The sequence below is a fragment of the Bos indicus genome, chromosome 18 (assembly GCF_029378745.1).
Source record: "Bos indicus isolate NIAB-ARS_2022 breed Sahiwal x Tharparkar chromosome 18, NIAB-ARS_B.indTharparkar_mat_pri_1.0, whole genome shotgun sequence".
NCBI lineage: Eukaryota > Metazoa > Chordata > Mammalia > Artiodactyla > Bovidae > Bos > Bos indicus.
Genome location: NC_091777.1, coordinates 57,092,664 through 57,114,182, shown reverse-complemented (window position 1 = coordinate 57,114,182; position 21,519 = coordinate 57,092,664). Strand labels below are relative to the sequence as shown.

Here is a 21,519-nt window from a genome sequence, read left to right as displayed (position 1 = left end):
ATTCCGTATGTGAATGATACACAGTATATGTCTTTCTCTGTCTTATTTCACTTGGCATGATGCCCTCCATAGAGAAGGAAATGGCAACCCACTCAAGTATTCTTGCCTGGAGAATCCCAGGAACGGAGGAGCCTGGTGGGCTGCTGTCTCTGGGGTCTCACAGAGTTGTGTACGACTGAAGCCACTTAGCAGCAGCAGCAGCAGTGCCCTCCAAGTCCATCCATGTTGCTGCAGATAGCAAAATTTCTCTCTCTCATGACTGAACAGTATCCCATTCTGTATGTATGTATGACACCTTCTTCCATTCATCTGCCGATGAACTCTTAGGTCGCTTCCGTATCTTGGCAATTGTAAATAATATTGCTACGAACATTGAGGTGCGTGTATCCTTTCAAATTTAGTGTTTGGGGTTTTTTGAATACATATCCAGGGGTGGGATTGCTGAGTCCTGTGACAGAGTTCTAGTTTTAGCTTTTTCTATTCGACCCCAACGAATGGCATGTGGGATCTTAGTTCCCCAGCCAGGCGCTGAACCCAGGTCCTCAGAGTCCTAACCACTGGACTGCCAAGGAATCCTCTAGTTTTAGTGTTTTGAGAAACTGCCATACTGTTTTCCATGGTGGCTGCAGAGAGACTTTATCGTGTTCACAGATGTTTCCACTGCCTAAGAGTGTATTTGGCACAGAGTAAATGCTCCATGGGGCTTCCCTGGTGGCTCATATGGTAAAGAATCTGCCTGCAATGCGGGAGACCTGGGTTCGATCCCTGGGTTAGGAAGATCCCATGGAGGAGGGCATGGCAACCCACTCCAGTATTCCTGCCTGGAGAATCCCCATGGACAGAGGAGCCTGGCGGGCTGCAGTCCATGAGGTCACAGAGTTGGACACAACTCAGCGACTAACCACAGCACAGCACAGCACAAATGCTCCATACGTATCTGTTGCAAGAATAACATCTGTGTCCTGAGAATGGCCAGCACAGTGCCTGGCCCACAAAGCAGCCTCAGCCCATACTTGCTGATTGAATGAAACCCCCATGCCCTCCTCCACTTAAATCCTCCCTGACCTTCAGGAGCAGGCTCCACCCACCAGATGACCCTGAGGTTGTCAGGGCCTCTCCTGGGCCCCCAGAGCGCCTAGTCATATCACCCTGAACCCTCCCTAGTCCAGCACCTTCGTTTGGTGTCCACGAAGACCCTGGCAGCCCATTCCTACCTCAGACTCATTCTGAATCAGAGCAAGTTTCTAGTCATACTTTATTTTCCTGTTTTTGTTTTTTTTTTTAGTTTTTATTAAATAAAAGGACCAGAGTGGGGAGCCTGTGGTCTCTCGGGCTGTGGGAGAGCCACAGGCCCTCCTGCCTCTGTTCAAGGTGCACTGCATGGTAGGCTTGAGGTGTAAGCTGGGCGGGGAGGGCAGCTGGGAGTGCTGGGAGAGGTCAGAGGTCAGGACCCATGACCCCCTCCAGCCCTCCCAGGAAGACTCAGTGGGGCAGGCAAGGAGGCTCCTGGATCCCGACTGGGGCTCATCCTGAGGACTGGCGGGGGGCCAAGCTTTAGCTCCAAGCCGCAGGGCGGGAGCCCAGACCCGGCCCAGTCCCTTCCTACCCCAGTGTCCAGTCATTGGGGGTGTGCAGGGCGGTGGGGCAGGCCCCTCACTCGTGGACGTCCCAGATCTCAGACAGCAAAGGTGGCAGCTTCTTGTCCTGGAGCCGCAGGGCGAAGACCTGCTCCGAGTGCACGGAGCTGAGCGTGCGCAGGCTCACAAGCTTCATCAGCATGCGGGGGAAGCGCAGCTGGTCCTGCAAGGAGACAGGAGGGGGTGGGCGTGGGGCAGCCCACCTGGCCCAGCAGGAGGGCCCCCTGACCCCGGAGAGACAGTGTGGGGCCCCTGGGCGTGGACTTGGCCTGACTCCTTGATGAGGGGACAGGGGCCTCGAGGACAGGCTGCTGAGACGACACTGATCAGAACTCAGCTGCTGGGGTGAGCCAGGGACGTAGGAAACCGACCCTACATGGATCTAGGTTTCCTCTGGAGGGTCTGGGCTCCGGTACCTGTGGCCTCTTGATGCGGGTATAAGACAACAGTGCGTCCACGTAGGGCTGCTGCAGGGCCTCGACCCGGCTGGGCTCCTGCACATTGGGCCGGTCGGCTGAGAAGATGTTGATGGCGATGAGCAGGGCGTACTCGGCGTCGTCCAGGCCCAGTCGCCTCATGGCCCGCGAGAACTCGAAGATGGGGTTGATGAATTCCACCTGCAGGCCTGTGGAGGCAGGAGACAGGCTCTGATGAACACTCTGACCCTAAAACTGGCCCCCATGCCTGGCTACTGGCATTGCCCACCGTCAGCAGAGCGAGGGAAACAGCAGCAGGTAGAGAGTGCCGGTCACCCTGTAACCATCAAGGGTTTGGCATGTCGTGGGTATGCCGTATGTCTCGCCTGAATGAAGCAATGAGTAATAAGTGTGAACATTTATTCAGAAGTTTCTACCACCCCATCACCCCCTTCACTTCCTTCCTGGCCTTCCTGGTACCTCTCCTCTGGAAAAGGAAAGATGTTTAATCCCAGGTCACCTTACATCACCCCGAGGTGGCATCCCCTGCTCTCGCATTGAAGCTGAACTCATTTCCAGGTGTGACTCATTCATTCATCAAACTTGATTGAGCACCCACTGCACGTCAGGTCCCTGGCAGAGACATTTGTAAGCCAAAGCCCCCTGCTCTCGTGGCACTTGCATTTGGGGCTTGAAGGAACAGATAATAGACAAGTCTGCAAGGACGCCATCCACCCTGTGAGATGATTCTAGTTCTGTGGATCGAGGTAATGCAGGGGAGGGTAACAGGGAGAGAATCACATCCATATCTTAGACATGAGGGTCACTGCAAGGGGACTGTTGGAAGGCCTCCCTAGCTGCAGGGTGTCCAACACCAAAGAGGGGAGGGAGGGAGTTACCAGGCTGTTTGAGTGTTCCAGGGAGGGTGCTCCCAGTCTGTTTTGCCTGGGACTAGGCTTCCTAGGCCCTGGGACTTTTGAGTATTAAAGCACAGGAGACTTGCCTCGTGGCAGAGTGGGTAAGAATCCACATGCCAATGCAGGGGACACAGGTTTGATCCCTGGTCCAGGAAGATACCACATGCTGCAGGGCAACTAAACCCATGCACTGCAACTACTGAGCCCAACTGCCTGGAGCCTGTGACACACGCAACGAGAAGCCCGCGCACAGCGACTAGCGAGAGCTCACACAAAGCAACAAAGACCCAGCGCAGCTAAAAACTAATTAATTTTTAAAAAAATAAGAAAAGCTTGGAAGGTCCCATGCAAACTAGAACAAGAAGGGTCAACCCAGTTCTGGAAAGAGGGACCAGCAAACAAGCTGTGAGGCGACAGCACATTTGGTGGGTTCAAACAACAGGGAAGCCAGTGTGGCTGGAGGAGGGTGAGGGGAGGCCGGGAGATGAGGGCGGGGAGGAATGAGGCCACGCCCTGCAGGGCCTGTGGGCCAGGTGAGGACTCTGGCTTTTCTCCCAGTGTGATGGGAGCCATGGATGGTGCCGAGCACAGGAGAGACGTGAGCTAACGCGGTTGTTAACTGGATCCTTCCAATGACTGTGTGAACAAACCCACCAGGCTAGGGTGGAGGTAGAAGCCCAGCAAGGGGCTCTGCAATGTTCCCGGAAGGGCCAACTGAGGCCTGGACTGTGGCAGAGGATGGGGCGGTAGGGGGAACCAACCTCTGCTCCAGCCCCATCTCACTGTGCTGCAGCTGCCCGAACCTCCCTATCGCTCCTTCACACCACCCACTCTTCCCCACCCCAGGACCTCTGCACATGCTGAGACCCCTGCCAGAAACACTCTCCCAACCCCTAGTGCTCCCCTGCCAAGCTTATACTCAAAGGGTTACTGGGACTGCCCTGGGTATTGGGAGAGCCAGGAAATAAGAGGAAGGAAAGATGGAGTGAGGAGCAGATGTCCAGGAGTACAGAGAAGTGCCCCATGGAGAGATGACAGGAGAAAGCAGGACTCTCTGAGAACGCCCAGAGGCGGAGAGACTGAGGCCCTACACTTGCGTTTCCTGGTAACTAACACTACTCCCCACCTCCCTTTTCCTCTGGTCCCACTGAGCCACACAATCTCCAGAACCCCATCGCCTCGGTTACACCCCTAGGGAAGTGCTCTTGGAGGGTAGGGATCAGGGCTGCCCTGTACAGCTGGGGAGGTTGTGCATTTCCCAGTGGACTGAGATCTAGCCTCTGTCACATGAGACCAGGGCTGGGGAGGAAAAAGTGTCTTTCCTTAATTCCTACCAAGATGCCCTGTATTACAGCACATGCCCCTCTGTCGCACCCTGCACCATGTTCCCCTGTGCAGAGTCAGGGCTCAATAACCTCACTGTGCTCTTAGCTCTCACTGTGAGGTGGGTGGGCTCAGCCCTCACCCTAGTTGGGAGGTGAAGAGATGGAAACTCAGACAGGGATGTGAGGCCCTGGGTCTCCTGGCCAGCAGGGACCCCACTGCCCAGCCTGCACTTGGCCGTACCCGCGCGGTGGAAGTCATCCTTGCTATAGGTGAAGTCCTTTAGGAAGGTGATGCACTCAGTCTCGTGGTTGTAGCGTCTGGCCGTCTCCAGCAGCATGATCTGAGGGCGGCGGAGGGGACAGGAGTGAGGAGCAGATGTCCAGGAGTACAGAGAAGTGCCCCATGGAGAGATGACGGGAGAAAGCAGAAACCCTGTGGCCTCTTAGCCCGTCCTTCCTCTGCTGGCCTGAATGGGGGTGCCCGATCTTGCTGGGATCATCCCCTGCCCGTCCCCACCCCGCCCCATCATCTCTCAGCCACAGGGCTGCAGCCAGCACGCTGGACGCTCCAAGCTCTCTCCCTTCCCCAGGTTTGGCACCCCCAGCCTTCTCTGCTCAGGACACTCTCCCCAGGTGCTTACGGGGCACAGGGCAGAGCTTTCTTTCAGTCTGCTCCGTTCGCCTCCATGCCCCCAGCACTTGGAATAGGGCCTAGCATACACTAGACACTCAGCACTTACTCATTACCACGATTTTGGTTCAAACATCAACTCCCTGAACAAGACTTGTCAGCATGTTCCCTGAAGTGTGGCCGTCCAACCCAACCCTCAATTATTCTCCATCTCAGGCCCTGTTTCTCTCCTCGCCTCATAGGAGGCTCTGATGACTTATTTAGCATTTGAGGGTTCTCCTGGAGAATACCACCCCCACTAGGGCAAGGCCTAGAGTCTGCTTTGTCCCTGTGCTCCTGACATCTCTCCTGGGGTTTATCTCAGGACTTCTTCTAGAGCAGGATGGAACGGCCTCTCTGAGGCTGGGCAGGCTGGCCGTTACCTCGATGGTAGAGGCCTTCAGGAGGGCGATCTGGTCTTCACGACCGAGCTGCAAGAAGCCAGGCACCTGCTTGGCGAAGTCCACGATCTCCTGCACGGAGATGATGGCCAGCTCCGTGAAGTGGGCGAAACGCTGCTGGCGAGCATCACGGGACTGCGGGTCTGCACCCAAGGGCCAGGGCTGGGGACACGGGGGGTGGGAGGAGCAGGCAGGTTACTATCAGGACATCTCCCATGAGCCCAAGGCTACCCCGTCTCAAAGCGCCTGTTCTCTGGAGCCTCATTCTCTCCCTGTGCCCTGGACTGTGGCCCTGTCAACTTGAGCGCGCTGGGTGCATTGTCCCTCGAGGCTGTGGAAGGGGCCGTACCGTGACTTTGGGCTGGTCGGAGAAGGAGCGTTTATTGCACTGCAGCTGGGCCGCCACCAACTGCTGGATCATTAGTTCCTGAGCGGCTGTTAACTGGACACCTTCACCTTCTCCAGAGCCCTGGCCACCCCCGTCGGACCCTCCAGGGGAGGCCCCAGGCCCAGAGGCTGGGCTGCTGCTGCTGACTCCCGGCCCCGTGGGTGACGACTGCTGCTGCTGCTGCTGCTGCTGCTGCTTCCGAATCTTCTTCTTCCGGATCTGTTCTTTGGAGAGGACGCCTGGTGGGGCGACACAGGCCTCAGCAGAGGTCCCAGAGCTGGGCAGGGGCCGGCCTGGCCCTGCTCCCTCCCCAGGACTCACACTGCTCCCGCATCCCTGCCTCCTTGCATTTCCGCAGCCGGCATTGCTGGCACTTGCGCCGCATGAACGCATCCATCTGGCAGGTGCCACCGCCCCGGCAGGCGTAGCGCCCGGCCCCTCCTCGGATCACACTTCGGCGGAAGAAGCCCTTGCAGCCTTCACAGCTGAGCACGTTGTAGTGGAAGCCAGAGGCTGTGTCCCCGCACACTTGGCACAGCTCATCGCCCAGCATCTTTGGAGCTGGGCCCTTCTTTCGCTTGCGCTCCGGCTCCTCTGCTGTGTCTAGGATGACTGGCATGGGTGGACAGAAGCCATGAGACAGAACCACAGGGATAAACAGCAGCCAGAGGGACAGATCCATGAGAGATCAGAGGCAACAAATCAGAGTTGGAGGGGGACCCACAGAGATGGTGATTCGGAGGGAAAGATGTGTTTCTGTGAATCCCAAAGAATGGGTCAAAATAAGAGGTACCAAGAACAGAAAAAAAAAAATCAGCAAGACACTGGGGCTGGCCATCCCCATTTCTGATCTTTCTCTCCTTCTAGATTCCTCTCTGAGCCTCCGTATCAACTCCCAACCCATGTCCCTGGACCCTGTCTCACCCACAACGGAGGCTGAGTCGGCCCCATCAGTGCTTGGGACATCAGGATCCGCCCCTCCAGGGCATGGTTCAGGACCATCCTCCTTTCCCCCAGGTGAAGAAGAGGGAGTGCTGGGGCCATTTCCTGGGAGGAGACACAGTGATTTTCGGCTGACAATAACCTGATGGGAGAATAGCTGTGTTGGGGAAGGGGGGGGTCACTCACCAGGCAAGGGGGTGTCCACGGAATTCGTGGTGGGGGTGGACATGGTGGGGTCACGGAGCAGCCTGCAGATACAGGGGGTCGGAGAGTCTTGTGGAACCAGGGAGGGTCAGAGTAGGCCAGCCATAGGTCTTAATAAGGGGACCTCTCTTTCCTCCATCCCTCACACTCTTCCCCTACTTCGTGCAGACCCCACCCCCAGTCTCTGCCAGCCTACAGACCCTCCTATCCAGTTCTAATAGGGCCCGCCCCCTTTCTGCTCCAGGACAGCCTTCGGCTGAGTCTCAAGCCCCGCCCTCCCCTAGTGTCAGCCCCCCTCTTTTAGGCTCCATGCACTCCAGACCTCGCCCACCGGATTTTTCCAGAAACTATCCCTTCGGCTTCGAGGGCTCCGCCCTCACTTCCTCTTTCCCCTCCAGCTTCACCCCACCTCCGCCGAGGAAGCACCCCCATCTCTCCTTCGGACCCCAGCTCCGTCCATAATGCTCCGCCCACATTATTTCCTTCTAGACCCCGCCCCATCTGCGCCCATCACGGCCCCCCGACCTCCTCCCATCATGCTCCGCCCACATCTTTTCCACCCAGGCCCCGCCCCATCTGCGTCCATCAAGGCACCCCGACCTCCTCCCAACATGCCCCGCCCTCACACCTCTCTCCAGGTCCCGCCCCTCTCAGAACAGCAGTGGGAGGCGGGGCTCATGGCTGCGCGCGAGGGTCTCGTGGGCGGCCTCTCTTGGGGGGGGGGGGTCCCCTACTCCCGTTGCCTTGGAAACAGCCGGGAGTTGGCGCGAACTAGGAGGGGAGAGGGTGGAAGGAGAGAAGGGGGCTGAGCCAAGCAGCGCGGGGAACGCCGGGAAGCCCCAGGCCCAGGGCTCCTCCCGCGTCGCCCCACACTTGAGTGCACCTGCTTCCGTCCCCTTGCTCTGCCTTCTTTTCCTTCTTCTCCGTAGCCCCTGGCACGCCGCCGCCACTGAGTTCCCCTCAAAAGTAACTTCGCCACTTCTTCCGGCAACCCCACCGTGCGTCACTTCCGGGAGTGGGCGGGTAGTCGGGGTGACGAAATTCCGGTTCGTCCAGGGACAGCGTAATGGGCTGCCCCGCGTCGGAGTCGTGGACCCACCGGAAGTTTGCGTTTCCGGGTAACTAGGATGAGGGCGGGCGGAAGAGTTCCTGACCCATTCAGTCAAATGTTGGGCAGTAGGGCGGCATGAAAGTCAAAGTCGCTCAGTCGTGCGTGTCCCCACTCTTTGCGACCCCATGGACTGCAGCTCACCAGGCTCCTCTGTCCATGCAATTCTCCAGGCCAGAATACTAGAGTAGATATTCGTTTTCTTCTCCAGGGGATCTTCCCAGCCCAGGGATTGAACCCAGGTCTCACGCGTTGCAGGCGGATTCTTTACCGTCTGAGCCACCAGGGCGGCGTGGTGAGTCCCAAATTTTCCCGCCCCGCCCTGCGTGGCCTTAAACTCTGCCTAGTATGTCTCTCGCTCGAGGGCCAAAGGTTTACTCGGCATCACCTCCCCAGCTGCGGCTCCTTTAGGCACACGGCTGATTAAAAGCATATTTGTCGTTTTTAAGCTGTGTTAAGTTTTCTGATTTTGGAGGAGAGCTGCTTACTGGTTTCAAATAAGTGAAATTACCAACCTAGACCTAGTAAAAGCATATTTTAAAAATAATTTGGTGGGACTTCTCCGGTGGTCCAGTGGCTAGGATTCCAGGCTCCTAGTTCAGGGGGCCTGGGTTCGATCCCTTCTAGGGGAACCTGCTCCCATACGCCACTAAGGCACAATGCCGCCAAATAAATATATTAAAAATACATCCAACTTGCAATGCAGGGAATGAGGGTCCCATCCCTGGTCAGGGAACTTGGATCCCAGTGCAGGGGGCAGGGGCAGGAGATACTAAACCCACGTGTTACAGAGCCTTCCTGCCACCACAGAGCCAACGCCTGACCAAAAGATCCAGCATGATGTAATGAAGATCTCAACTGAGACCCAACGCAGTCAAATAAATTTTTTTTTTTTTTTTTAAGAAAGAGACCTGGTACAAGATGATTCAGCTTTGGATTTCCCTGGTGGCACAGGGGGTAAGAATCTGCTGCCAGTGCAAGGCACACCGGTTCTATCCCTGGTCTGGGAAGATTCTATGCAGAGGACCAACTAAGCTCATGGGCCACAACTACTGAAGCCAGCATACCACATCAAGTGCAGCCCCTGCTCGTGGAAACTAGAGAAAGCCCATCCTAAGCAACAATGACCCAGCACAGCCAAAAATAAATAAAATTATTTGGCCTTTATTAATGGTAAAAGTCGCTCAGTCATGTCCGACTCTTTGAGATCCCATGGACTATACAGTCCGTGGAATTCTCCAGGTCAGAATACTGGAGTGAGTAGCCTTTCCCTTCTCTAGGGAATCTTCCCAACCCAGGGATTGAACCCAGGTCTCCCGCATTGCAGGCGGATTCTTTACCAGCTGAGCCACAAGGGAAGCCGTTATTAACTAGCATGATACATCTTACACGTGAAGAAACAAAAGACAGAAGAGATACCAGAGCCAGGGTGTTCCACAAGCAATCACAAAAGAATAGGGGTGGACAGGGCTAAGGAAGCCATTTGAGCAGCTGGGGGCAGCACCCTCCGAGAGTGAGCCCGGACCCACGGGTGCTTCAAGACCTGGGCCAAGGGCTGCCGCTCTGAGGGCTGGTATCTGAGAAGCCTGGAGATCAGGTCCCAAGCCCTCAAAGGTATTGATGCAGGAAATCTTACATCTACCTGATGAGGCCAAAGAAGAAAGAGAAGTATGGTTAGTTTCCTTGGTCCATTCAAGGCACTGGCCGGGATCATAGTAAACCAGCTTTGTGTGTGCCCCAGGCTCCCAGCCGCCCCTTACCCCCAGCTCCTGCACGAATGCCCAGAGTGTGGCCATCCCACCTTGAGGATGTGTCTGTAGGTCTCACTATGGGAGGTGCTCTCGAAGGGTGGATTTCCCACCAGCAGCTCGTAGCAGAGCACCCCTAGGCACCATAGATCTACCTTTTCATTGTATATTCTCCCCTCAATCATTTCTGGGGGCAAGTAGTCCAGCGTCCCACACATCTTCTTTCTCCTAGAGAAAGGAACATTAAGCGGAGGCTCAGTAGAAGGGACACGATCCTTCCCCAGCATCCAGTCCTGGGCAATCTCCTGTCAAGCACAGGAACTTGGAAACACCAAGTTTTCCTATGAATTAAGGTTGACAAGGCAAGTCCTGGGACCAACAATCCCATATTCTGAGATTCTTCCTACAATTATTTAGCTCATGATCCAGGAAGTTTTGGAACAAACTGATGGTCCACCAAGAGGGACCAAGTAAATTAATTACAGTTTATTGATAGAGTAAAATTCCCGGAATTATGGCACAATCATTCTTAATGTACTTACACGGAAACTTATTGGTAAAATTTTATGTAAACCTTAAAAAATAGAAGATATAGTCGAACCACCTTCTTTCAGTCTACAAATACTTGTTAAAATATGCATTTCAAAAGGCAGCATTGAAATACAAACCCAGGTTTGTAGCTGGGTCTTACATGTGAAATGAATTAAATTGGATCATTCTTAACTGGCCAGGGTGCCACCACCTGTCCTACCTTAGGGAGTGTGCACAGACCAGCCAAAGTCTGCCATCTTCACCTCACCCATGAGCCCCAGCAGCAGTTTCTCTGGCTTCATATTCCTGTGAATCACCTTCTTTTCATGGCAGTAGGTCAGAGCATCTGCCAACTCCTCCATTACCTGTGTGAGCAAAGAAAAAGCAGTCTGGAAATGAAGCCGGCCATGGGGTGATGACGGCTGTCATTCCCACCCAGAGGTCCTCCAAAAATCCCTAGCTTTCTAAGTCAGTTTCATTCATTTATTCAGTGAACTCCCCCACAGCCTTTCATGTTTCTTTCCACAAGGTAATGCAGTTAGATTCTGTTGTTTACAACCAAAGAACACAAACTTATACACACTACTTATTAACATCCTGGGGGTAATTATTCAGTTCAGTTGCTCAGTCGTGTCTTGACTCTGCAACCCCATGGACTGCAGCATGCCAGGCCTCCCTGTCCATCGCCAACTCCCGGTGTTCACTCAAATTGAGTCAGTGATGCCATAGGGTATCCAAAAGTAAAATTGTAGGATATAAGAGTCGCTATGTAAAATTGATAGAAAAAAGCAATTCAGGACTTCCCTGGTGGGTCCAGTGGTAAAGAATCCACCTGCCAATGCAGGGGACACAGTTTCGAGTCCTCATCCAGGAAGAGTCCACAAGCCACAGGGCAACTAAGCCAGTGCGCCACAACTGCTGAGCCTACGCACCCTAGAGCCCATGCTTCACAAGAGAAACCACTGCAATGAGAAGCTGGTGCAAGTAAAGTCCCACATGGCAACAAAGACCCTGCACAGCCATAAATCAATTCATTAATTCATAAAAGTTTTTTTTTCAAAGGAAGCAATCTGAACCTTCATGAAAGCCATAGGCAGTGACCCCCATCAGCCCATAGGAAACTCATGAACCCTAGCCCTCAGCCTCCTCTGCCTCACCGTGGCTGTGCGCGGTTCATCAAACGCGTGGCTGTTTTGTAGCTCCTTGTAGAGCTCACCCCTTGGAGCATATTCTAGAATCAGGTACACCCGGCACGCATCATGGAGGTAGTTGTACAGGCGCAGGATATTGTGCTGTCTGGGGACAAAGGAGGAAGGGTCAAGACTCCTCCCTGAGGCCCAATTCATGATGCTATTACAAGTGACTGGTCACACAAAGGGGCAAATTGTGCTGGGGCCAGGAGAGTAATAGCTCCATCTGGAAGTCTGTGAGGGAAAACGCATGGGAATCTCATTCATACAGAGACTGTCCTTTGTAGGTGCGCCTGGATTTCAATTTCCCTGCGCAGCTGATATTCCAGTCCTTCCTTTTCTATCTGGGACTTGAAGAGGACTTTCAGGGCCACAATGAAATGGCAAGCCATGTACACATTCCCGAAGTTTCCCTTGCCGAGAGGACCCCTGATTTCAAAATCAGCAATTGTGTAATGCCGCCTGAGAGGAGAGAAAGAAAAGAGCCTCAATTTAGGAGGTGGGTGGAGAGTCGGGGATCCTTCATGCTCGCCTGTGTTCTTTAGCTTTTGCCTCCCCGGACCCCTTTTCCTTCTCAAGGGCCCAGCCCGGGTGTCTAGTCAACAACTGTCAGTCCCGTGAGGCAACACTTGACACATGCAGGTTGCTTTTCATCTCCGGGTCCCACTTCCCTTCCTCTTCCAGATTCAAACCAAAGGCACTCACACGATAGGGGTGCTGGGCCCCATTTGACCTGTTGCAGCTACTAAGAAAAACAAAGAAAAGAGAGGTCCATACTGTCTTCTGTGCATGCCCATCCCCAACAGCTGACACCAGACCTTTCCTCTAAACCCTCTTTGTCTGGTCCTTTCACCTGCGGGCTGACCCCTGCTCGACTTCCTAGCAGCTTTTCGGTGGCTCTTGACAAGAGATGGTGGTGAGAAGGGCGCCTTCCTGAGCCTTGTGGAGCTGGGTATCCAGGCAGGAGAACACTCAGGATGAGCTTCTTCCATTCCCGACCTGCTCGCACACAGAGAGGTGCCGTTGGCTGAGCGGACACCACCTGGAGATTCCATTGGGGAGCATCAGCACACTCTTTATATTAAGTGCTCCAGCCCCATTGGCTGAGTAGGTTGGCTTCCATTGGTTGAAATATCTGAGGCTTAGGCAGTGTACCCTCATTCCATAGTTCATCAGGCACTCTATCTATCAGATCTAGGCCCTTAAATCTATTTCTCACTTCCACTGTATAATCATAAGGGATTTGATTTAGGTCATACCTGAATGGTCTAGTGGTTTTCCCTACTTTCTTCAATTTAAGTCTGAATTTGGCAATAAGGAGTTCATGGTCTGAGCCACAGTCAGCTCCCAGTCTTGTTTTTGCTGACTGTATAGAGCTTCTCCATCTTTGGCTGCAAAGAATATAATCAATCTGATTTTGGTGTTGACCATCTGGTGATGTCCATGTATAGAGTCTTCTCTTACGTTTTTGGAAGAGGGTGTTTGTTATGACCAGTGCATTTTCTTGGCAAAACTCTATTAGTCTTTGCCCTGCTTCATTCCGTATTCCAAGGCCAAATTTGCCTGTTACTCCAGGTGTTTCTTGACTTCCTACTTTTGCATTCCAGTCCCCTATAATGAAAAGGACATCTTTTTTGGGTGTTAGTTCTAAAAGGTCTCGTAGGTCTTCATAGACCTGTTCAACTTCAGCTTCTTCAGTGTTATTGGTTGGGGCATAGACTTGGATTACTGTGATATTGAATGGTTTGCCTTGGAAACGAATATAGATCATTCTGTCGTTTTTGAGATTGCATCCAAGTACTGCATTTCGGACTCTTTTGTTGACCATGATGGCCACTCCATTTCTTCTGAGGGATTCCTGCCCGGAGTAGTAGATATAATGGTCATCTGAGTTAAATTCACCATTCCAGTCCATTTCAGTTCGCTGATTCCTAGAATGTCGACATTCACTCTTGCCATCTCTTGTTTGACCACTTCCAATTTGTACAGGAGACAGGGATCAAGACCATTGTACACTGACATTGTACAGAAGACAGGGATCAAGACCATTCCCATAGAAAAGAAAAGCAAAAAAGCAAAATGGCTGTCTGGGGAGGCCTTACAAATAGCTGTGAAAAGAAGAGAAGCGAAAAGCAAAGGAGAAAAGGAAAGATATAAACATCTGAATGCAGAGTTCCAAAGAATAGCAAGAAGAGATAAGAAAGCCTTCTTCAGCAATCAATGCAAAGAAATAGAGGAAAACAACAGAATGGGAAAGACTAGGGATCTCTTCAAGAAAATCAGAGATACCAAAGGAACATTTCATGCAAAGATGAGCTCGATAAAGGACAGAAATGGTATGGACCTAACAGAAGCAGAAGATATTAAGAAGAGATGGCAAGAATACACAGAAGAACTGTACAAAAAAGATCTTCACAACCCAGATAATCACGATGATGTGATCACTGACCTAGAGCTAGACATCCTGAAATGTGAAGTCAAGTGGGCCTTAAAAAGCATCACTACGAACAAAGCTAGTGGAGGTGATGGAATTCCAGTTGAGCTCTTCCAAATCCTGAAAGATGATGCAGTGAAAGTGCTGCACTCAATATGCCAGCAAATTTGGAAAACTCAGCAGTGGCCACAGGACTGGAAAAGGTCAGTTTTCATTCCAATCCCAAAGAAAGGCAATGCCAAAGAATGCTCAAACTACCGCACAATTGCACTCATCTCACACGCTAGTAAAGTAATGCTCAAAATTCTCCAAGCCAGGCTTCAACAATATGTGAACTGTGAACTTCCTGATGTTCAAGCTGGTTTTAGAAAAGGCAGAGGAACCAGAGATCAAATTGCCAACATCTGCTGGATCATGGAAAAAGCAAGAGAGTTCCAGAAAAACACCTATTTCTGCTTTATTGACTATGCCAAAGCCTTTGACTGTGTGGATCACAATAAACTGTGGAAAATTCTGAAAGAGATGGGAATAGCAGACCACCTGGTCTGCCTCATGAGAAATTTGTATGCAGGTCAGGAAGCAACAGTTAGAATTGGACATGGAACAACAGACTGGTTCCAAATAGGAAAAGGAGTACGTCAAGGCTGTATATTGTCACCCTGTTTATTTAACTTATATGCAGAGTACATCATGAGAAACGCTGGACTGGAAGAAATACAAGCTGGAATCAAGATTGCCGGGAGAAATCTCAATAACCTCAGATATGCAGATGACACCACCCTTATGGCAGAAAGTGAAGAGGAACTCAAAAGCCTCTTGATGAAAGTGAAAGTGGAGAGTGAAAAAGTTGGCTTGAAACTCAACATTCAGAAAACGAAGATCATGGCATCCGGTCCCACCACTTCATGGGAAATAGATGGGGAAACAGTGGAAACAGTGTCAGACTTTATTTTTCTGGGCTCCAAAATCACTACAGATGGTGACTGCAGCCATAAAATTAAAAGACGCTTACTCCTTGGAAGGAAAGTTATGACCAACCTAGACAGCGTATTCAAAAGCAGAGACATTACTTTGCCAACAAAGGTTCATCTAGTCAAGGCTATGGTTTTTCCTGTGGTCATGTATGGATGTGAGAGTTGGACTGTGAAGAAGGCTGAGCGCCGAAGAATTGATGCTTTTGAACTGTGGTGTTGGAGAAGACTCTTGAGAGTCCCTTGGACTGCAAGGAGATCCAACCAGTCCATTCTGAAGGAGATCAGCCCTGGGATTTCTTTGGAAGGAATGATGCTAAAGCTGAAACTGCAGTACTCTGGCCACCTCATGAGAAGAGTTGACTCATTGGAAAAGACTCTGATGCTGGGATTGATTGGGGGCAGGAGAAGAAGGGGACGACAGAGGATGAGGTGGCTGGATGGCATCACTGACTCGATGGACGTGAGTCTGAGTGAACTCCGGGAGTTGGTGATGGACAGGGAGGCCTGGCATGCTGTGATTCATGTGGTCGCAAAGAGTCGGACACGACTGAGCGACTGATCTGATCTCTGATCTGAGGCAGAGTACCCAATGGAAGGGGTAGGAATAAAAGCTTCCCCCTGCCCTGTGATTTGGGGGCGGGACTGAGGGAGCTGGACCAATGAGAGGACAGGGCGCGGAGACTGGAAGGCGGGCCCGAGGCACAAAGACAGGAGTGGAGAGAGTGGGAGAAAGAGAGGACCGGCTTGGAGAGGCTGTGATGTGAACACGTTAGTCGCTCAGTCATGTCCAACTCTTTGCGACCCCATGGACTGTAGCCCACCAGGCTTCTCTGTCCCTGGGGATTCTCCAGGCAAGAATACTGGAGTGGATTTCCCTTCCCTTCTCCAGAGGATCTTCCTGACCCAGGGATCAAACCCTTATCTCCTTCATTACAGGCAGATTCTTAACCGTTTGAGCTGCAGGGAAGTCCTTGGGATGTGACTAGACTGAATGAATGAAGAAATATATAAATCCCTGAATGCCTAAGGGAACTCAGTGAGGTAATGCAGGTGTGACTGGATATAAATCAACCGCAGGAAGCTGCCAGGGGAGGTTGTGGTGTCAACAAACTGCACAGCCACGTGCAGCCCATCCTGATCCAGCTTGAGCGTCCTGTCCTACTCAGGCCTCTCTCCAGGGAAGGTCCCTCTCCATCACTCACATAAGTGAGGGTCACCACGGTGGAGCTCCCCAACATTTGTGCTTCTGTCCCCTAATAGCCAATGGCTTGTGTACTCTCCCCCAATACACCTGCCTCCCCAGCCCAGGAATGCCCAGGCCATTTGGCCTGGGAGCAAGGACCCACAGCTGCACTCACTCTCTCCTCTCTCGTGTACTTACTGCAGTATTGCTGACCCTTGAACAAGAGGGGGTGGACACTTTAGGGCGCTGAACTTCAGCACTATCAGAAATCCACACACAGTGTTACATGCTGCATGCTAAGTCGCTTCAGTCGTATCTGACTCTGTGTGACCCTATGGACAGCAGCCCTTCAGGCTCCACTGTCCACAGGATTCTCCAGGCAAGAATATTGGAGTAGGTTGCCATTTCCTTCTCCCTTACTAGCGTGTGAGATAAGGGAGAAGGAAATGGCAAACTACTCCAGTGTTACAGGGTAGAACCAATTCTGACTCCCTGTTGGATCTGTTTCTTTGACTTTAACCTTTTCTTTGCCTTGCTTTTATTATTATAATCATACATAATAGCCTTCCTCAGGGAAAGCTGCCCTCTCCCAGACTATTAAAATGCCTTTGTTTAACTCACAGAGATACAATCTGACATAGCCTAACTTTTAATGGCAGAGAAGGAGGAATTTAACACGTCCCCTCCTGTTTTGCAAGATAAATAGCTTTTCTACTTGACTTCCTCACCTCCTCTACTTCTCTGTTCTATAGAAGAACCTGGCATCCAGACCCCAGATGAAATCGTTATTAGACATTAGTATGCCATGTTCTCGGTCAGCCAGCTTTCCCAATAAAGCCATATTCCTTGTCTCCACACCTGGGACTTATTGGCCTGTCGTGTGGCCCGCTGAGCGTGGAAGAATTGATGTTTTTAAGCTGTGGAGCTGGAGAAGACTCTTGAGAATCCCTTGGACAGCAAGGAAATCAAACGGGTCAATTCTAAAGGAAATCAACCCTGAATATTCATCGGAAGGACTAATCCTGAAGCTGAAGCTCCAATACTTTGGCCACCTGATGTGAAGAGTCGACTCATTTGAAAAGACCCTGACACTGGGAAAGACTGAGGGCAGGAGGAAAAGGGGGCAACGGATTATGGTTGGACGGCATTATCGACTCAATGGACATGAGTCTGAGCAAACTCCAGGAGATTGTTCAGGACAGAGAAGCTTAGCATGCTGGGGTCGCAAAGAGTTGGACATGACTGGGCGACTGAACAACAACACTTTCAGCACTGTCAAAAATCCACACTTAGGACTTTTCTGGTGGCCCAGTAGTTAAGATTCTGCGCTTCTGATGCCAAGCAGGGCCTTTGGGGCTCCCAGGAACAGAGGTCTTTTTGTCTCCCGTTAGTTTTTTTTTAAGCTGCACTAGGTCTCCGTTGCTTCGTGCAGGCTTTCTCTAGTTGTGGCAAGTGGGAGCTACTCTTCTTGCAGTGCACGAACTTATTACGGTGACCTCTACAGGCTGTAGAGTGTAGGCTCAGTAGCTGTGGCACACAGGTTTAGTTAATCTGCAGTTAATCTGTGGAATCTTCCCAGACCAGGGATCAAACCCATGTCCCCTGAATTGGCAGATTCTTATCCACTGAGCCACCAGGAAAGTCTGTCTCCTATTTCTTAACAGGCAAGATTCCAGCCTCTGTGACCTCTGAGTTCTAAAGGGCAGAACAGTTGCTAATTAAGGGAGGAGCAGCCCTGAAACCACCTGAGGCAAGATTAAAGGGGCCAGTGAGGGTCATCAAGACTAGGAGACTGGATCACCTAAGACCCTGGACACACCCTAGTCTTGTCAGCAGCCCCACCCTGTTGAAACTGCAGAAGAATTCAAGATTGTTCAGTCACTCAGTGGTGTCCTATTCTTTTCGAGTCTCAAGTCTGTGTGAGTCTCAAGACTGTTACTTTTTTTTTTTTTTTTACAAAATATACATATTTATTTATGCCTGTGCTGGGTCTTCATTGCTGCATTCAGGCTTTCTCTAGTTACGGAGATTGGGAGCTATTCTCTTACTGCGGAGCACAGGCTTAGTTGCCTCAGAGCTGTGGGATCTTTCCAAACCAGGGATCGAACCTGTACCACCTGATTCTTAACCACTGGACCACCAGGGAAGGCTGTTACTGCCTTGATCCTTATCATATCCCCTGGCCTGATTAACCTGTCTATTCACCAGGGCACGGTTCTTGAGGGTCTAGCCTACTGTATTCCCCTGTTGCCTGGCAAATAAATACAGCAACTCTTTCTTTCTCCTCCATAACTCTGTCTCTATTTCTGTTTGGCTTTGGTGCATAGAGAGCCAAGATTTTGGCATCAAGTCCCAGTGTATGGGTTCAAGTCCCAACTGACTTACAAAACTTCACTTTCACTGCTGTGGCCCAGGTTCGACCCCTAGTGGGGAAACTGAGATCCTGCAAGCCGAGCAGTGGGACAAAAAACAAATGAAAAATTCAGAATACTTGAACAGGTAGAAGATGGAAATTATTCCAAAGTCTTTCCCACATGATAATCAGATCTGTATTATGTGTATATGATCTATATCCAGTGTATATGTATTTTTTTAATGATAATACATGCTCCGTGCTCTTTTGCAGATGTTTTCGCCATTTCGGCTTGGGCTTCAAGTTGTGGAATTTCCCATCCCAGGAGGTTTGCCAGTAAAAGGAGGGCTAACAGGAATATGGGGGAGGGGAGTGGCTGAATGGGTATTTCTGCCACTTCCTCAGGGTGTAATGCTGAGCCAAGTTATTCACTATTGCTGTGCCTCAGTTTCCGAATCTGTAAATTGAGACCAACGAGAGTTGGGTGGTGCACTGTCATTATGAAAATGGATGGCCTCATGCCGTGCGGGGCCACCCAAGATGGACGGGTCATGGTGGAGAGTTCTGACAAAAAGTGGTCCACTGGAGAAGGGAATGGCAAACCACTTCAGTATTCTTACCTTGAGGACCCCAAGAACAGTCAGTCAGTTCAGTCGCTCAGCCGAGTCCAGCTCTCTGTGACACCATGGACTGCAGCACGCCAGGCCTCCCTATCCATCACCAACTCCTGGGGCTTGCTCAAACTCATGTCCATTGAATCAGTGATGCCATCCAACCATCTCATCCTCTGTCATCCCCTTGTCCTTCTGCCTTCAGTCTTTCCCAACATCAGGGTATTTTCCAAGGAGTCAGTTCTTTGTATCAGGTGGCCAAAGTATTGGAGCTTCAGCTTCAGCATCAGTCCTTCCAATGAATATTCAGGACTGATTTCCTTTAGGAATGACTGGTTTGATCTCCTTGCAGTCCAAGGGACTCTCAAGAGTCTTCTCCAACACCACAGTTCAAAAGCATCAATTCTTCGGCGCTCAGCTTCTTCACAGTCCAACTCTCACATCCATATGTGACCACTGGAAAAACCATAGCCTTGACTAGATGGACCTTTGTCGGCAAACTAATGTCTCTGCTTTTCAATATGCTCTCTAGGTTTGTCATAGCTTTTCTTCCAAGGAGCAAGCATCTTTTAATTTCATGGCTGCAGTCATCATCTGCAGTGATTCTGGAGCCCAAGAAAATAAAGTCTGTCACTGTTTGCATTGTTAACCCCTCTGTTTGCCATGAAGTGATGGGACCGGATGCCATGATCTTCGTTTTCTGAATGTTGAGTTTCAAGCCAGCTTTTTCACTCTCATCTTTCACTTTCATCAAGAGGCTCTTTAGTTCCTCACTTTCTGCTATAAGGGTGGTGTCATCTGCATATCTGAGGTTATTGATATTTCTCCTGGCAATCTTGAATCCAGCTTGTGCTTCCTCCAGCCCAGCGTTTCTCATGATGTTCTCTGCATATAAGTTAAATAAACAGGGTGATAATATACAGCCTTGACGTACTCCTTTTCCTATTTGGAACCAGTCTGTTGTTCGATGTCCAGTTCTAACTGTTGCTTCCTGACCTGCATACAGATTTCTCAGGAGGCAGGTCAGGTGGTCTGGTGTTTCCATCTCTTGAAGAATTTTCCACAGTTTGTTGTCATCCACACAGTCAAAGGCTTTGACATAGTCAATAAAGCAGTAGATGTTTTTCTGGAATTCTCTTGCTTTTTCAATGATCCAGCAGATGTTGGCAATTTGATCTCTGGTTCCTCTGCCTTTTCTAAATCCAGCTTCAACATCTGGAAGTTCTTGAACATTTGGAAGACACTTTTCATTCTGTCTGCCTCTGACAGATAAGGATAAGAGGCTTATGGAAGCTTCCTGTTGGGAGAGGCTGATTGTGGGGGAAACTGGGTCTGGTTCTGATGGGTGGGGCCATGCTCTGTACATCTTTAATCCAATTTTCTGTTGATGGGCGGGGCTGTGTTCCCTCCCAGTTGTTTGACCTGAGACCAAACTATGGTGGAGGCGATGAAGATAATGGCGACCTCCTTCACAAGGTCCCGGCACTGCCTCATCAGTGCTCCTGACCCTTGCCTCTGCTGGAGACTCCTGGACACTCCCAGGCAAGGCTGGGTCAGTCTCTTGTGGGGTCACTGCTCCTTTCTCCTGGGTCCCGGTGCACACAAGGCTTTGTGTGTGCCCTCCAAGAGTCTCTTTCTCCAGTCTTGTGTAAGTTTTGTAATCAAATCCCACTGGCCTCCAAAGTCAAATTTCCCTGGGGGTTCTCAGTCCCTTTGCCGGATCCCCAAGTTGGGAGATCTGTTGTGGATCCTAGAACTTTCTTAACAGTGCGATAATTTCTTTGGTATAATTGTTCTGCAGTTTGTGGGTCATCTGCTCGGTGGCTTGATGGTGGAGTTAATGGAGACCTCCTCCAAGAGGGCTTATGCCACAGGCTGTGTGACCAGTCTCCCGCACCCAGAGCCCCTGCCCCTGTGGCAGACCACTGGTGACCCATACCTCCACAGGATACACTCACACAGAGTTCTGACTCAGTCTCTGTGGGGTCTCTGGGTTCTGGTGCACACAAGGGTTTGTTTGAACCCTCTGAGCATCTCTGGTGGGCATGGGGTTTGATTTTAAATGAGACTTCGCCCCTTCTACCATCTTCCTGGACAGTATGAACAGTATGAAAAGGCAAAAGGACATGACACTGACAGATGAACTCCTCAGTCGGTAGGTGCCCAGTGTACTGCTGGAGAAGAGTGGAGAAACAACTTGCGAAAGAACGAAGAGATGGCGCCAAAGCGAAATCAACACAGATGAACTCCTCAGTCGGTAGGTGCCCAGTGTACTGCTGGAGAAGAGTGGAGAAACAACTCACGAAAGAACGAAGAGATGGCGCCAAAGCGAAACCAACACAGATGAACTCCTCATTCGGTAGGTGCCCTGTGTACTGCTGGAGAAGAGTGGAGAAACAACTCGCGAAAGAACGAAGAGATGGCGCCAAAGCGAAACCAACACCCAGTTGTGGATGTGACTGGTGATGGAAGTAAAGTCCGATGCTG

At 51.1% G+C, this 21,519-nt stretch overlaps 2 protein-coding genes and 1 long non-coding RNA gene across 4 annotated transcripts; 1 reads left to right on the top strand and 2 right to left on the bottom strand.

Moving 5' to 3' along the window:
* Nucleotides 1-1,238: 1,238 nt before the first annotated feature.
* On the bottom strand, nucleotides 1,239-7,939 carry NR1H2 (nuclear receptor subfamily 1 group H member 2). 2 transcript variants are annotated; one of them, XM_019978425.2, is made up of 10 exons: nucleotides 7,784-7,939; nucleotides 7,529-7,671; nucleotides 6,883-6,944; nucleotides 6,679-6,801; nucleotides 6,076-6,366; nucleotides 5,716-5,993; nucleotides 5,349-5,528; nucleotides 4,537-4,636; nucleotides 2,054-2,262; nucleotides 1,239-1,800 (listed from the first exon to the last, which is right to left on the bottom strand). In XM_019978425.2, exons 3-10 carry the CDS (start codon nucleotides 6,923-6,925, stop codon nucleotides 1,654-1,656), a joined length of 1,371 nt encoding a protein of 456 aa, XP_019833984.2. In that variant the 5' UTR covers nucleotides 6,926-6,944; nucleotides 7,529-7,671; nucleotides 7,784-7,939; the 3' UTR covers nucleotides 1,239-1,653. The 2 variants fall into 2 exon arrangements, with proteins under 2 accessions (XP_019833984.2, XP_070628294.1); XM_070772193.1 differs by lacking the exons at nucleotides 7,529-7,671; nucleotides 7,784-7,939 and adding an exon at nucleotides 7,223-7,244.
* Nucleotides 7,927-9,187, top strand: LOC109571937 (uncharacterized). The gene is made up of 2 exons (XR_002182702.2): nucleotides 7,927-8,018; nucleotides 8,912-9,187. It is a non-coding gene; the product is annotated as an uncharacterized lncRNA (long non-coding RNA).
* A 265-nt stretch (nucleotides 9,188-9,452) lies between these two features.
* On the bottom strand, nucleotides 9,453-12,205 carry LOC109571788 (aurora kinase C-like). Its single transcript, XM_019978307.2, has 6 exons — nucleotides 12,183-12,205; nucleotides 11,753-11,939; nucleotides 11,445-11,579; nucleotides 10,516-10,652; nucleotides 9,810-9,996; nucleotides 9,453-9,650 (listed from the first exon to the last, which is right to left on the bottom strand). Exons 1-6 carry the CDS (start codon nucleotides 12,203-12,205, stop codon nucleotides 9,453-9,455), a joined length of 867 nt encoding a protein of 288 aa, XP_019833866.2.
* Between the last annotated feature and the right edge of the window lie 9,314 nt (nucleotides 12,206-21,519).

Bases quoted from the DNA above. Each gene is read 5' to 3' on its own strand.
- NR1H2 (XM_019978425.2), bottom strand. From the start codon at position 6,925: ATGTCCACCCCCACCACGAATTCCGTGGACACCCCCTTGCCTG. The intron at 5,529-5,715 runs GTACGGCCCCTT...CCGTGTCCCCAG, and splicing joins CCGACCAGCCCAAAGTCACG to CCCTGGCCCTTGGGTGCAGA. The intron at 1,801-2,053 runs GTACCGGAGCCC...GTCTCCTTGCAG, and splicing joins CCCGCATCAAGAGGCCACAG to GACCAGCTGCGCTTCCCCCG.
- LOC109571788 (XM_019978307.2), bottom strand. From the start codon at position 12,205: ATGGGGCCCAGCACCCCTATCGT. The intron at 10,653-11,444 runs GTGAGGCAGAGG...TTGCTCACACAG, and splicing joins ATGAACCGCGCACAGCCACG to GTAATGGAGGAGTTGGCAGA. The intron at 9,651-9,809 runs GTGGGATGGCCA...TGGCCTCATCAG, and splicing joins CCTACAGACACATCCTCAAG to GTAGATGTAAGATTTCCTGC.